At 52.8% G+C, this 15970-nt stretch overlaps 1 protein-coding gene across 1 annotated transcript in view; it reads left to right on the top strand.

Annotated features, from left to right (window-relative positions):
• NRBP1 (nuclear receptor binding protein 1) overlaps positions 1-15970 on the top strand; it is a 69849-nt gene that overhangs the window by 38249 nt on the left and 15630 nt on the right. The window contains exons 2-6 of the mRNA XM_019520851.1: positions 3039-3161; positions 3619-3720; positions 3813-3902; positions 4385-4425; positions 5776-5870. Of these exons, the coding sequence (XP_019376396.1) occupies positions 3039-3161; positions 3619-3720; positions 3813-3902; positions 4385-4425; positions 5776-5870 (451 nt within the window). The remainder of the gene's footprint in view (positions 1-3038; positions 3162-3618; positions 3721-3812; positions 3903-4384; positions 4426-5775; positions 5871-15970) is intronic.

Genomic DNA, 15970 nt, shown 5'->3' with positions numbered 1-15970 from the left:
TGCTCACCTCCCCCCAAATATTGGTGTCATCAGCGAATTTAAACAGGTTACTTTCCACCCCATCATCCAGATCGCTGATGAAGAAATTGAACAGCGCAGGCCCCAGGACCGAGTCCTGGGGGACTCCGCTACCCACCCCCCCCAGGTTGAATATGACCCATCCACCACTACCCTCTGAGTGCGACCCCTCAGCCAATCTGCAATCATGATGACCCGATGTCTTCTCCTCTGGCTGCCCGGTTGTTCTTCAGTCTGTCTGGTGGTAGCTGTGGGCACGGCCTCCGTTGCTGCCCTCTCTCCCAGTGATGTTCTCCAGTTGCACTGGGGGAGTCACTCCAGCAGTGTGACATCTAGTTCTGCAACGTCTAGTTTTGGAGGTGACTGTCTTCCATCGTTCTGCATCCGGTCCCTCCTATGCTGCAATCCTGCCATATGTGCGGTCCTGCAGAGTGTGGAAGTACTCATCAATCTCTTCCGCCTTGATCCCCCACAGCCTGCTGACCTCTTCCTGGAGTTTCCTCACCTGCCCCTCCAGCACCTCAAGCTGGGCACGCATGGGACAGGTGAGGGGACTCCTGGTTTGTCCACCACCCCTGCACCCCAGAGTCCCTGCCAGGCAGCCCCCGCAGACAGGGGGCCAGGATGCAACTGCCCCATCCAAAGGCCTGTCTGGGTGCAAACCTCAGAGGAGCTCTGAGCCAGAGGCAACACCAAGGCAGGGTCCCTGGCTATGCTTTGTGTCATCACCCCCATAGTAGCCCCCCTGCGCATTCACTTACCGGAAGTCTCTGTCAGGAGCTCCTGACACATGGAGCTTGCCCCTTGTGGGACTCCACTGGAAATATCCCCACAGGAGGATAAATTACCATTTGCCATTACATGGAGATGATCATCTAGCCCAATTTAAATCATTAAATATACAAGGCATTCATCTTGGATAGTATAGTACCAAATGGGAGAATGTCATACCTTGGAGATACCCTGAGATCTTAAATCCGCAGTTATCCTTATGAACCAAACTCGTAATCTCATGAAAAACGATATTAACCCCTCCCCCCACCAAAAAAAACCCCAGCCCCAAAGGTCCTGTTTTGGACCTTTAATTAGTCTAGAGTTTCTTTGTTCTATACTCTCTTTGTTCTATAATGGTTATATTGCACATTAGCCTTTTCTTTATTTTGACTGAGATTTGTTGGTTATCCCATTCACCCCTTTGAAACATTGGCACAAGTTTGTTGTCTCTCAACCCCTGGCCATCTGGGGTGTCCCCAGAGTTCCTTTGATCCATCAGAGTTGGTATTCACTGGAGTTCTTTGTCCAGAAATCACATGAATGCAAGTTACTTGGATCTGCAGATCTGAAAATATTGAACTCGTTAGTTGCTGTTTCATGTCTTTCCTAGCTGGGGCAGGAAGGGACATCCTGGGCCATCAAGTCCAGTTCTTTCTGCTGCTGCAGGCAACCCCAGTATGTAATTTGATCAAACAGTCTTGAAAATTATTGCGTTTTTTGCCTCCCCTCATGCTGTTCCTGAATCCTAAATAAATACCAAAATAAAGTAATACCAAGCTCTGTTAGGCTGCCAAAAATGTGATAAGCAAAAAAAAAAGTTAAAGCCCTTGCAGATTCCACCTGGAAGATAAGTCAAGTAACCTCCCCTGGAAAGGTAGGAGGTTTAGCAATGAAGGAGTAACTAATTAGTTAACCTACTGAGGTAGCACAGTAGGGTACAGCTGTATGGTTATCTGTATGGGACTAGAAATTGGTTTTCGTATATAATCATTGCAATCTAATTGGGGCCTAGAATTATTCAATGTATAAATCAGGTATAAACAAAAATACTGTTCTATCCCACTTTAAGCTTGTAGCCTTCATGCACTTCCCTTCTGCCTGTTGGTCTAATCAGCTGGCTAACAGTAATTTACAACTTTCTAATTATTCTTGCTGTATAGTTTGTTTAAGCTTAATAGTGCTGTGTGCAGCAAACCCAAGCCATACAGGGCTGGGACCCAACCAACTTGCAGCCGCTTGGCAGAGGTAAGCTGAAATATCTGTTGCCTCTATAATGAGGAGACAAATTGCAGCTCTACCTGGTGCCAATGCAGTCTTCACTCCATGATAAGCACTGGGGCAGGGGTCCAGTTCTGTGTTTCCAGTGCTTAATTCAGCAGAGCCCTGGCACGCATGTCCAGCAGGGCTCTCCAAGGCATGCGCTCCAAGTCCATGTGGAAGATGCTGTAGGAGCGGTGTGTCCCTGTGGAGGGAAATGAGATGGCCAGATTGTATGAGGGGGACCCCTTCTGCTCTGCTGCCATTCCCTTTCCCACTCTCTGCCAGCCTCCATTTGAAAGCACTACCCTCTCATTTGGGGCCCTCCACAGCCCTGGTGCTTCCCACAGCCAAGCTTTAATTCCCTGCTTAAGGCTTGTCAGCAGCTTGGCAGACTTTGAATGTAGACACACTCGCACTGGGTTCAAGTGGTTTACTGCCAACTCTGCTGATCCTGACTACACAGGCTTTAACTGTTCCAGTTGGTGCAGGATCCCTTGTGCCACCTGCATCTGGCAGTCTCCTCCTACACGCAGCATTGCCCCTGCTTTCCCGTGCCCAAAACGTCTTCTCTGCTCATTCTCTGCACAGCATCGCTCCTGTGCAGATCCCCTCTTAGAACAGTCTGCTGACTGCCCATGCAGGCTTCTTTCCCCACACTTTGATGTAGTCAAGGAAGTGTAGACACCATTGATGGTACAGTCAGGTCCAGTAATTCAGCATCACCAGGCAGCTCAATAGCAGCTTAGTGGTGTGCAAGATTCTCTCCCTGGACTGCTGTCTGCTCCCTCCAGTTCCTTCCTCCTCCCCATACCCTCTGTCCACCTCTGCTCTCTAGCACAGAGCACAAGCATCTTGGGGCACATACCATAACATACATGCATATGGAACACCAGGCTTGCAGTTCATTGTGTTGGGGTGTGAAGGGAGTGGGACAAGGGGGTCTCCCTGTCTTGGACTTCATGTTTTTCTCCCTACTGTTTGTCCAGGTGAACCAGCGCAATGTCCCAGGGATTGATAGTGCCTACCTGGCAATGGACACAGAGGAAGGGGTGGAAGTAGTCTGGAATGAGGTGCAGTTTTCTGAGCGCAAGAACTTCAAGCTTCAGGAGGTAAGTTGTGGGGGAGACTGTCCTGCATCTCCTGGTGGGGCAGGGACTGCCAGGTGCTGGCTGGGTTGGGATCTCACAGCCCAGGTGTGCAGTGCAGGTGATTAGCTGTGCTTGTAGCTCTGCGCCGGCAGGTGGACAGCATTGGACACACTGGATGCACAGGCCTAGTGTGTGCACACAGGGACCTGTGCAAGTTGTTAGGACGTCCTCATTGGATGTGGAACAGGGTAGTGGTGCTGGTACCAGTGAGCCGATTGGCCATGGCTACAAGGGCAGGGTGAGCAGTGGTTTCAGGTGTGTAGCAAGATGCTGCAAGCTCTAGACACAGTAGCTGGAACTGTTCCCCTAGTAGTGCCCAGGGTTGGGGGCTGGGTCAGACCCAGGAGGGGGTGTGTGCGACAGGTGGCAACAGGGTACCATGGGTGGTAATAGGGCTCTGGTTTTCTGTGTGTCCCAGGAGAAGGTTAAAGCAGTGTTTGACAACCTGATTCAGCTGGAGCACCTGAATATCGTGAAGTTCCACAAGTACTGGGCTGACGTGAAGGAGAACAAGGCCAGGGTATGTAATGAGAGCAGCCCCTTTCCTGTGCACCCAGGGGCCCTGTGGGGCCAAGGGGAAGCAGTGGGTAATGTCTCCTTCTACCCCTGCAGGTGATCTTCATTACAGAGTACATGTCATCAGGCAGCTTGAAACAGTTCCTGAAGAAGACAAAAAAAAACCACAAGACAATGAATGAAAAGGTAAACCCCTTCTCTGTGCACCCTGCTCTGACCGGGCTGGCACAGGCTTCAAGGGTTACCTTCTACAGGCTGAATCTCCATTCATCTGGCATCCCTGCTGCTAAAAGCCAGCTTCAGCAGAGGCTGGTGCAGCAGGATGCAGGGGCTGGGCCATCTGGGGCAGTGCTCTGCAGAGAAGCATGAAGTAGGCAGTGCAGTTGCACAGCCTTTGGGCATGGTCGTGAGTAACCTGCCTCCTCTTTACATCCACGTGGGGTGGAAGGGAAGCCAGTGCCCAGGAAGGAGGTGGGGGATTCCTTCTCCCCACAAGCGTGGGCCTGGGTTGAGCACAGCTGTAGTGATGACAAGCAACAGCAAGATCCCTACACTGGGCCTAGGCTGGCACTAGGAGCTGTCAAGAGGGGATGTGTTCCTTTAGATGGGCTTGAATAGCCTGAAGCTAGTCCTGCTGCTGACTGACTTGGTTTTTGCTGTATTTGCAGGCCTGGAAACGCTGGTGCACCCAAATCCTCTCTGCGCTCAGGTATGGACCCCAAAGCAACCAGCCAGACTGAGCTGTGTGTTGGAGGAGCCCAGACCAACCATACTGAGGGCAGTCTGGAGTCTGTCGGCCTCAGCTTTTCTGGATGTGCTCTCAGCCAGTTCAGGTCTTCTGACCAAAGACATGAGAAACCAGGAAGCACTGGAGGATGTAGCTTTCTTGCCCAAGTCATAGGTTTTGAATGCAGTCTTTTTGTGCTGGGGCAGGATTTATCTGCTGCGTGGACAGTCCAGAGGCACTTTAGTGCTCTCCTTGTGCTGGCAGGCTGAAAATGCTGTCCAGGGAGCCCCCAGATAAGAATGCTAAAGCTGTAAACTTGTGCGCCAATCCTTCAGTGGGTCCACAAGAGCTCTAGATGAGCTAGGCTGGCCTCCTGGAGCCAGTTCACACTGTCCCAGCCATAGTGCTAAGAAGTACAGTGTGAGGACGGGAATATAGTGTAATGAAACTGATGTAGTGCAGGGAAGAAACAGCGCACACCAGTTCCCAAGGCCCCACAGCCACAGGGAGATGATTTAGGTCAGGATTCCAGCAAGTGGAATATGCCCTGGGCTGCAGGGCCCCCCCTGACCTGGGGGAATGCCTTCTAATGCCAGGTCTGGTGGGCACGCCTGCCAGGCACTGCCAAGGGTTCTCTGCATTGGTTTAGCTCATCTCTGGTCCTTCCTTAGCTCATCTCTGGCCCTTCAAAGAAAAAGAAAAGTCCCTGAAATTGTACTGAGTATTGGGAGGGGAGGGGGTGAATTTCCCTCCTGACCCCTACATGGGATTGGCAGGAACCCTGAAGTATGAAACACAGTTTCATCTTCTCTGTGGGCAGCTGCAGGTGTTCCGAGAACATTTAAGGCCTCCGAAGACTGGGGAAGCTGCATCCTCTGCTTGCAGGGGCAGAAATGGGCTTCCCAGCTGTCTTTCCTGGCAAAGCTGGGATCCAGAGCAAAGCTTGCTTTTAAGCTATGGTGTCAGCTGAGCTTGCAGTGGTGCTCGGCTGCATCATCCTGGAGGTGATGAAGGCCCACAGCCAGGTTGCTGCCACTTTGCCCCTTGCAGCTGTCTGGGTGGGGTAGGGCGTCCAGCTAGTGCCTCCTACGGGCTGGGGCAGGGGGCCAGGGAAGGTTTTCTTCTCTTCCTCCCTCTCCGCCCTCCCTCCCTCCCTGGTCAGGCGTCAGGCTTTATTTTATTTTATCATTGTTTTTGGCCCTGGCCATGTCTCCGAGCCCCTGCAGATGCTCCCAGCCAATTGTTCACTAATGCTGTCCCTCAGCCCCTGCTGCTGTTGCTGCCCTGTGGCAGAGGGTCTCTCCTTATTAGTGTCCTGTTCTGAATTTCTAGCTACCTCCATTCCTGTGACCCCCCCATCATCCATGGCAACCTGACCTGTGACACCATCTTCATCCAGCACAATGGACTGATCAAAATCGGATCAGGTAAGAGGCTCACTAGGCAAAGTCCCCAGTGACTGCATCCACTGCTTCAGTCCTTGCTGGGCGCTCAGTTTCTCACCTTGCTAGAGCTTAGGGAGGGTTGTTCAGAGCACTGCCCTCCGGAATCGAGGCAGGCTGGGAGGGCCTGCCCTGGTGGCGAGCATTCTTGGGCACAGTGGGGATTGATGCAGCCCCTTCTCCCATCCTTTGAGAACTGGGGTCAGGTCACACCCCTGATGAGACTTGTACTTAGCAAGTGACATGGACACTTCTTGGTCGTGTGTGTGCAAAATCCTTGAGTCTGTCTAGTTTCCTTCATTGTCCCTTCTTGGGGGAGTGGGCTGTATGCTCCTCTGCCTACATGCACATGTACCCCAGGCTGGTGAGCTTTGAGACCCGCCTGACAAGCTGTTTAGAGGCTGCACCAGTATCCTTGCAGCACTAGACGCAAGGAGCCAAGACTGGCTGCACTTTCCTCTTGTGCCTTCTCTTCTACTCGGAGCTGCTGGACTTACGGGCCAGCTCAGATCTTACCGATAGTCTTGGTCTGTGCTTTTGGTGCTGGCCCATGGTTGAAGGCAGGGCAGGGTGACACGTTGAAGGCTAGCTGGTTCAGAGAAGCAGGAGCCTTTGGAGGCAACAACCTTCTTCATCAGATGTTTTAGCCCCTGGCCACTTCCCTGACTTCTCCCTGTGCTATCAGACCCCTGGCCTCAGGAAAGCTGCTTCACCTTCTTCCCCATCCAGAGCTGCTGCTTCTGGACTGGCCAGGTCTCCTTGAAGCAGGATGGAAAATCTGGTGACAGTCAGGAAGCACTGCTGAAATCTAGCTTCCAGGAGCTGGTCTGGCTTCTGTCTGTGCTCTGCCTCTGTCCTCCCTCTTGTGTCCTTGAGACCTCTGCCCTCTTCTGTTCAGTGCAGGCATGCTGTCTGCCAGCTTGATGCGCCAGCTGCCTGCTTTGCCACCTCCCATCACCCTAGCATTGCTAGACACTGGTGACTGAATTCACGCTGGCTCATGAGCCTCTGCCCACGTGGAATCTCAGCCTGCCTCCGGGCTCACTCTCATCCTGGGAGGGAAGGGTTCTTTGTTTCCTCTGTGTCTCTGTTGTGACCTCTGAGGAGGAGCAGACTGCAGCCTGTCCTGGCTGAACTTAGTTGCAGAGCTGAAAAGAGACAGTTGGCACATGCCTCCATTCTAGTCTGCATCAACACAGATCTCCTCCTAAGTCAGACCCCAGCCGTGCTCTTCTCTGGGGCAGTTGGACTCACTACCCCATGTCAGGAGGGCTTTGAACCCATTGCTTAGGGAAAATGTTTAGAAATCCTGTCCTATGGGGATGAGACAGAAGGAGCACTAATACCTCTGGCATGTTGCCAGGGTGCTGGGGCTTGGCATTTGTTCTCCCTGAACTTCTGAAGGCTCTCCATGAGCCTGCTCCACCACTCTTGGCAAGCTTCTGGCCCACTCACACCGACGAAGAGTTAGGAGTCCTGCAGAGCTGGAAATTGGTCCCCCCAGTGCTGGGATCATAAGTGCTGCTTTCATCACAGGAAACTGCCTTTCAACTCTGCATGTATGTTTGGGGTTTGATTCAGGGAGGACAGTTCCACTGCTTGACACCTCTGGGATAGGTCTGAGCCCTATGAGTGGCAATACACAGAGCCTCTTCCTCACTAATTTTGGCTTTCTGAGTCTTGCCACTGTGGAGCCAGGCTTCCTGCAGGCCCTTGGCCCCTTTCTCAGTGCTCTGCTTCTGTGGGCTGCAACCAGAAGAAGCTGAGACAACTGGAGCCCCATGAGTCTTCGGAAGTCAGTTCTGTAAGAGGGCCACAGGCAAGGCTTTTTTCTGGCTGTGGAGAGGGCACACCCTGTCAGCGTGAACCTGCAGAGGCAACAGCTCAGACCTCTGGCTGGCACTGCTCATCTGCCCACCTTAACCAGGATTCTAGTGACTCCTTTATTTAAAAAGCAGCTGGGGTTATGTGCGGAGGAACAGCCCCTCTGCTGCAGGGGCCGTTACCCAGAGGGCCCTGAACCAGAGCCGCTGGCAGTGCCACTGTGCAGCCAAGCTAGTGATGCCGAGATGGAGCTGTGTTGGCACAGTATCCTGCTGCCTTGGGACTTTCCTCCAGTGGGGTTAGGACCTGGCAGACCAACTTGATGCTCGGTCTTAGCAGCATTTCCCTCTTGAGGCATTTGAAGCAATGAGCATGGATCTTGTGTTTCCGTGGAATTACTTCTCACCACTCAGTCGCTCTCTGAAACTTCCTGTCCTGTGTGTTGCTAAAGCAGTCTGGTAAGTCCCAGGAGCTGCAGCCCTGATTGCACGAAGGTGCAAGGCACCTGGGAATGCACAAAAAAGCAGCACTGTTAGTGTCCATGGTGCCAGCCCTGGGAGATCTGGATTGTCTTCCCTTGGGGCAAGCAGTAGAAGGTGCTGGCACTGGTGAAGTGGTGCAGGTGTCTGGGAAAGTTGCCACCCTCCATGTTGGAGGGAAGGGCATCCCTGAGCTGGGAAGTGCTGCTAAGGCTGGGGGGCCTTCGTCACCATCCTATGATGAGCTCTGTGACCTGCAGCGCATCTCTAGTCAGTACCTCCTTTTCTTGGAGTTTGACTGTGCAGTACTCAAGCCACTGCCCATCACCTGCTCTGCATGGCACCCTGCAGCTGCATAATTCCCTTTTGTCCCAGGAAGGAGGGACCAAAGACAGCAGGCACAGGGAGAGAAGAGGTGCAATGCAGAGGCCATGCTCCGTCCATCAGTTTGTCATGTCGGGGATGGGGGAAGGAGAGTGTGGGTCCTAGAAAGGCCTGGGTTTGAGCAGGCATGTGCGTGCCCTTCTCTTTCCCCTCAGGATGCCATGAGACCCTGCAGTGATCTGAGGGCTCAGCAAATGGAGGGTAGGTCAAGTCTACACATGCAAGCTACCTGGCTTGCTGAGTGCCGTGCCGGGAGGGGGTTCCCAGAGCCCGTCTCCTGCTACCACCTTGGCAACTTGCTGCCAATCTGCTTTGCAGATAGGTTGCTTCCCTTTCTTTGAGAGTTGGCTGCAGTGACTAGAATCTCTCAGGTCTGTTGCGGGCTTTTAGAAAGAAAGAACCTGGCTTGGGAAGGGTTTGGCCTGGAGATTCTTGGAGTGGGTGGTTTGGAACAGGACAGGAGTGGGAGAGCAGTACAGTGTGTAGCAGAGGTGGCCAACCTCTGTGTGGCACAGGGCAGAGTAGTGCAGGGAGCAGAACTCAGGGCAGTGGATTGGGGCAGGGGAAGGGGATTGGTGTGACACTTGGGGAGAAGGCATGGGCTTGTGTTGTGGCATGCCTGTCAAAAAGGTTGGCACCCATTGGTTTAACTGAAGGACTCTTGGAAGGAGGACACTGCAGGGAGGGCTGACTGGGGCCTGTGAGGCTGCTGTAGGTGGGCAGGGCTGGGAGGGCAGAGGAGACCTGGCATGGACTGGAAGTTCCTGGGTGGAGCGTGGCTGAGTGTGGCTGTCCTGTTTGCAGCTGTGTTGGGGTTGCTTCCTGGGTGCGAGCAGGGTCCCCAGCCAGAGCTGGCAGTGAGGCACACTTCAGAGCAGAGGAGTGGTATGAGTGCAGAAAGCGGCCCGCTCCGAGACTTGTGCCCGCTCTGAGGTTTAGAGATATCTGGCCTGGCTGTCATCTGCTCCCTTGAGCCAAACCAGTCTCACTCTGGAGCTTGGTGTCCCAGGGACTGTGGTGCGAGCTTTGGGGGCTTCCTAGGGATGCTCTAGAAGGAGCATGTGGAGCAACTTGCTGCTTGATGCAGTCCCTTTCTTCTCTGGAGCATGGGCAGGCTTTTGGGCTGGGTAAGTCTCTGGGCTGGCCCGTTGTCCCATGGCCTTCCCATAGTCCCATTCCCTGAGCTTTGCGCTCTGCCAGGCAGCAAGACCTCATGAAGTGGGTGGGAGAGTAGTGCTGCTAACAGCCCTGTCCTGTGGCATGGTGGGGGTCACAGCCCTGCTGGGCACTCGAAACTAAGCCTCCTCCCTGCCCTGAGCACTGGCCGCAGCACCCTGTGCCCTGTGGGCATAGCCACTTCCTCTCCCTGGCCCCACAGGGTCTGGGGTGTAGAGACAGTCATGATCCTTGTGAGGTCACAGGCTGAAGCCTACTGAGAGGGTGGCCCAATGTAGGGACCACCTCCCCCCGTCCATGTTCCGCTGTGGTTCTGACGTCGCTGTCTGTATCTATGTGAAGTGCTTGCTGTTTCATCAACTCATCGACTTCTATCTTGTTTTATTCCCGCTTACGGGCTGCTCTGTTACCAACAGTCTTTCATAGGATTTTTGCTAATGGTGAGCAAACTTCTCCGCTCCTGTGATGTGACTGTGCCCCTATATATATAATGTACATTATATATATATTTATATATCTATATGTATATATAACTTCTCTGCGCAGTGTTCCCTTGCTATAAGGCTGGTGCTGTACTGTCCAGCGTAAGCCCACACTACCGGCGAGACCCCCACTCCCTGCTGGCAGATGGCTTGGCCCCAGCCAGAGCCTTACAGAGAGGGAGCGCTGCCCTGTGTATAGTCTCCTCAGTGTTAGCTGTTCCTCTCCTTGTCCTTAGCCCGTGCTAGCCTGTGGACCCTGTTGCATGCCAGCTCCTGCATGCTGAGCCGGTCAAATGCATTGCTCCAAGCTGCTTCAAGCCAAACTCCACGGACATTGGGCTCTTACCTGCTGCTGTTATGCTAGGGTTGGCTGAAGGTCAGGCTGCCCAGTCTCTGCTTCTTGCTCAGCTATCTAGCTGCTTGCCTGTAGCTTCGTTAAGCCCATAGATGACTGTTTTCAGTCCAGATGTCCCAGTGAAACTTGTTCTGCAACCTGCAGCTATGTGGATCTCCCACCAGAGCAAGTCTGTCACTGACATGAGGCTCTCTCTCTCCCCAGCTAGGGCTTGAGCTGCGTGGTGTGGGTGGGGAGCTTGCTGAGGCATGACAGGGTCTGGAAGGGGTAGGATGGGTCACGTGTCTCGTGACCATGTCTGGGTTTGATGACATGATGTGATGAGCCCGCCCTCAGCACTGTGTGGTGTGTCCGAGATCCTGCCAGCTTTCTGTTGGAGTGACATCTGGGGTGGTACTCTGCCCTCCTGCCCTGAGCCACCCCACCAAAGGCCTGTCGGGGTGAGCAGCAGGTTTCCAGCTCGGCAGGCAGCAAAGGAGGAGCTGTGGTGTCGCGCAGTGCTGGGGAGCCTGGTCTTGGCGGCCTGGGAGGTTCCTGGGCATTGGGGGTTGTGGGCTGCCTTAGCAATCATACTCATCTCCTCTCCCCAGAGGGTGGAGCTGGTCTCTCTTGAACAACATTCTGGCCAGTTAGGAATAGAAGCAATGCCAGACTGGGTCAGCCCCCAAGCTGTCCAACCCAATGGCCTGTATCTGCGGCACAGAGCAGACTGCTGGTCCTTTGCCCCTGCTCTCCTGCAGCTTCCAGCATGTAGAGGACCAGGAAGTCCTAATGTTGAGGTTGCTGCCCTAATGGTGATGTTGGTGCAGGGTCAGGCCATCGGTGGGTATTGAATAGGTCTAGTCCGTGTTGCCCCATGCCCATAAGGTCTGTGCATTACCTGCGCACTGTGTGAAAGGGTCCTTCCTCTGGTAATTTGAAACCCGCTTTCTGATGATTTCCTCGCATGCCCCCTAGTTCTGGGAGTGAGCATGGAGAATAGTCAGTCCCTGATTGCCCTCTCCGCACCACTCAGAATTGTACAGTGCTCTCATGCCCCCTCAGCCATCTCTTCTGTAAGCTGAAAAGTCCCAGCCCATTTGGTCTCCCCTTGTGGAGAAGTCTCCTGGGCCCCTGACCATCCTTGCTGCCCTTTGGGGCTTTCCAATCCTCCTGGGGGATTCTTAGGGTCTTCTTAGCCCCTTCCTGGCTTGTTCTCGGTTCCCTATGTTCTTCACACACTCATTCACTTTGGTAGGGATGTGACCTGCATGGCTCAGATGGGGAGGGGCCTGCTAGGGCTTGCTCCTGGCTTCCAGATTACCCAAATCAGACTCCCAACAGCTATTTGAGAGTTGGTCACTTCCAAAAGCAGCCCTTGCGTGGTGCTTTCAAATGTAACTGCTGTGTTACTTCTCTTCAGGTTTTGTGGTTTATCTCCTCCATCCGTCTCTGGAGACATGTTGAGCTGTTGCTTTCACACCTGTAGCAGACAGGCATGTGATGCTCGTCACTGTAACCTGCATGTTGCACTAACTAGAATGGAAATTGTTTTGGTTGCCTTGGAGCCAGTGACCTCTATGCGACGCTGGTCAGGCCACAGCTGGAGTATTGTGTCCAGTTCTGTGCGCCCCATTTCAAGAGGGATGTGGACAACATGGAGAGGGTCCAGAGGAGGGCCACCCGTATGATCTGGGGACAACAGGGCAGACCCTACTGTGAGAGACTGCGGGACCTGAACCTATTCAGCCTCCACAAGAGAAGGCTGAGGGGGGACCTGGTGACCGTCTATAAACTCACTAGGGGGGACCAGAAGGGTTTGGGGGAGACGCTGTTTCCCCTAGCGCCCGCTGGCATAACAAGGAGTAATGGGCACAAGTTGATGGAGAGGAGGTATAGATTGGACATCTGCAAAAACTACTTCACAGTTAGGGCGGCTAGGAGCTGGAACCAACTTCCAAGGGAAGTGGTGCTGGCCCCTACCGTGGGGGTCTTTAAGAAGAGGCTGGATGCCTACCTAGCTGGACTCATTTGAGTCCCGTTTTTGTTTTGGGGTTTTGTTTTTTTGTTCTCCCACCCTGGCGGGGGGTCGGGCTAGAAGATCTACTAGGTCCCTTCCGACCCTAAATCTATGAAACTATGACTTCCCCACATCCAGACTGCCTGGGAGACTGTCTTTTGTTGCCTGAAGTGACAGTGGGTGTGAGGCAGGCACCAAAGCGTTCTTCCACCTGATGGGAGTCACAAGTGAAATGCTGATGTATTTGTGATGTGGTGCATAGAGGTGGTGATCAGACTGACCACATACGGGCACCAGGTGATCTGTTTGCAGTCTGTGTTTGGCTGGTGTAGATTGTACCCTAAGGCTGCTCTTGGGATGACATGGCTCAGTGCAGCCTTGTGCTCAGCCATGAAATCAGTCTCTACCATGTGGCATTACTTTGACAGTGACCTGCATGCCAGCAGCCAGGTCTTCCCAGACGTGTGTAGGCAGTTCACAAAGCTGTAGTGGTTCAGATTTTCCTGCTGTCGCATGTAAACGACTTGCGGGTGCCAGACTTCCCAGACATAATGGCACTCGAGCCAAATAGCTTCTGGGTTCTGACACCTGCTGGGAATTGCCTGCTCTCCAGAGACAAACCAAGAAGCAGCTGTCAGGCCCTTCACAGAGTGCAGCTGAGCTTACTCCTAGATAACTGCATCCTCCCTGTTCCTCAGGGTCCTTTGGTAATGTTTCAGAGCTGGATGCTGTGTTCCAGTAGGGTCTCCCCAGCGCCACATACATGAATAGAATCACCTCCTTGCTCCTGCCTGTTTAAACATCCAAGGGTTATGTTAGACCACTTCTGTCACAGCATTGTCTTGGTGCCCTGCCAGGCGGCTTGTCCACTGTAAGCCCGATTGCCTTGTGAAATTGGTTCTGACATTAATGGAAATGGGAGTGGGGTCTAATCCGTCTCTGTGTCCAGGATGTTCCCTGCTCAGCAGGTACAGCCTGCATCCCTTGTTCCTGGACTCATCTTGCATTTGGCTTTAATGCCCAGTTTGTCTGAAGAGACCCAGTTTCATCAGGTGACCTGGATTCCTGCCTGTCTGCTGTGTCCTCAATTATGCTTCATCAGTTGTTATCCAAAATTCTCGCCTCAGTTCTATGCAACTTCCAGGTAAGTGAAAATGTGGATTAGTCTCAGACCTAGTCCTGATCCTTATGGAACTCTGCTAGAAACCTCTGTCAGATTTTCCATTACCTCTTCAGAGATCTGCCAATTAGCCAGGTCTTAGACATGTTAAGTGGATTAATTAGTATCAGTTTTTAATCTGGACATAGCATAGTATTATATGTGACTTGGGCAATAGAGTGTCTACAGAAATCAAGATCTGCTGCATTTTAACAGTCACTTTTATCGACCAAACCTGTAATCTCCTTAAAGAATGAACTAGATCTCAACAGTCCTTTCCATAAACATGCAGACTCTATTGCTTTGTTTGGGTCTTTGGCACTGTGCTGTTAACCGCGTGGTACTGCTCTCCCTTTTGGATATCAGCACGAGATACTAACTACTTACGGAATTCCCCCAGAATTCAAATTAACACCAAGAGACCTATTTCTTTTCCAGTGCTCCTGGGCACCCTAGGCACAAGTTATCTGGACCTTATAGATTCATAGATGTTAGGGTCGGAAGGAAACTCAGTAGGTCATCAAGTCCAACTCACTGCCTTGGTTAAAGACCACCTCTGGAGGGAGCTTATTCTACAGTCTGGACACCCTGACTGTAACCCCAGCTGGGTGCTTGCCCAGTCTTCTCTTGAAGACCCCTAAGGTAGGGGAGAGCACCACCTCCCTTCGAAGCCTATTCCAGATTCTGGTAACCCTTACTGTGAAGAAGTTTTTTCTAATGACCTGCCCTTCTTTAAAATGTTTCTCCCTAATGGATATTGCTGAATGGTCCCCAGGGGCTCTGTGGACCTGCCACTAGAAGGCTAGTGACATACTTGCCAGTGTGTATTGCAGGTGTTTGAGAGGGAACAGAGGAGTGCTGGGGTGCAGAGTGGCTCCAGCTCCAGGCCTGGCAAGGGAGTGTGCCCAGTGCACTGTGGTGCTCAGCCTTGGCCCTCAGCGTTCCCCACAAGTCTGGAAACTTGCCTGTAGGGGAGTGGTGGCTAGAGAGACTGCCATTGCTCCCCTGCTGCTACAGGTCCAAGCCCTGTGGGCCAGATAATGTGGTACTGTGTGCTGGACTGAGTCCATGTGCCGGGTAAGGTGGCGGGGCCCATATGGGGCAGCACCATAGATTCATAGATTGCAAGGCCAGAAACAACCTCAGAAGATCATTGGGTCCAGTCCCCTGCACCAAGCAGGAAAGATAACTGGGGTTCAGGTAACCCCAGCAAGGTGACTGTCTAGTCTGCTCTTGAAGATTTCCAGGGTAGGTGATTGCACCACCTCTGGAGGGAGCTTATTCTACAGTCTGGACACCCTGACTGTAAAGAAATTTTTCTTAATGTTGAGTCTGAATTGGTCTTCCAGGAGTTTGTGGCTATTAATCCTAGTTTTCCCCTCGTGCGCCCTGGTGAACAGTTGCTCACTGAGTCCTTGATGTACTCCCCTAGCGTAGTGGTATGCTGCTACCAGGTCCCGTCTCAGCCTTCTTTTCCTCGGGCTGAAGAGTCCCAGATCCCTCAGCTTTTCCTCATATGGCTTGCCATGTAAGACTGATCATACGGGTGGCTCTTCTCTCGACTCTCTCAAGCTTGTCCACGTCCTTGTTAAAATGCGGTGCACAGACCTGGAGGCAGTACTCCACCTGCAGTCTCACCAGTGTGGAGTAGAGCAGAAGAATCACCTCCTTGGTTTTGCTGGAGATGCATCGATTGATGCATGCCAGAGTATTTTTTGCTCTACTGACTACAGCATTGCATTGCTGGCTCATATTCATACTGTGGTCTGTTACCCCCAGGTCCCTTTCATTCGTGGTTCTAGTCAGTTTGGTGCTTCCAAGCCTGTAGTTGTGTTGGGGGTTGCTTGTCCTGAGGTGGAGCACTTTACATTTCTTGACCACTCACCTAGCCTGCAGCCCAGAGCAGTTAGGCTCCACTGCTGGACCCTGTTCCCCTCTCTGCTGCCCACTCAGTTTCTTCCTGCTTGACTTTCTGTGGCTCCCTTTTTCATATGCCATCCTGGTGGAGCTAGGATTTTCTGAAGGAGGGGTGTGTTCAGGATTGGGCCCTTGGCCTCTGGCAAACAGAATGTGGCAGGTGCTGCTGCCTGCCTGCCCAGCTGGGCAACAGGGGCTGGGCATCCTTGCTCCAACAAGATTAGGCCCTCAGTGCCCACACAGGGCAGAAGTGGAGAAGAAATCAAGGGCCCCCCCCCCCGGGCCTGCTGTTCCTTCATCTTATCTTCTG

The sequence above is a fragment of the Gavialis gangeticus genome, unplaced genomic scaffold (genome assembly GCF_001723915.1).
Source record: "Gavialis gangeticus isolate Ggan-Ray unplaced genomic scaffold, GavGan_comp1, whole genome shotgun sequence".
In the NCBI taxonomy this organism is placed as follows: Eukaryota; Metazoa; Chordata; order Crocodylia; family Gavialidae; genus Gavialis; species Gavialis gangeticus.
This window is presented reverse-complemented; position numbering and strand designations above follow the sequence as displayed.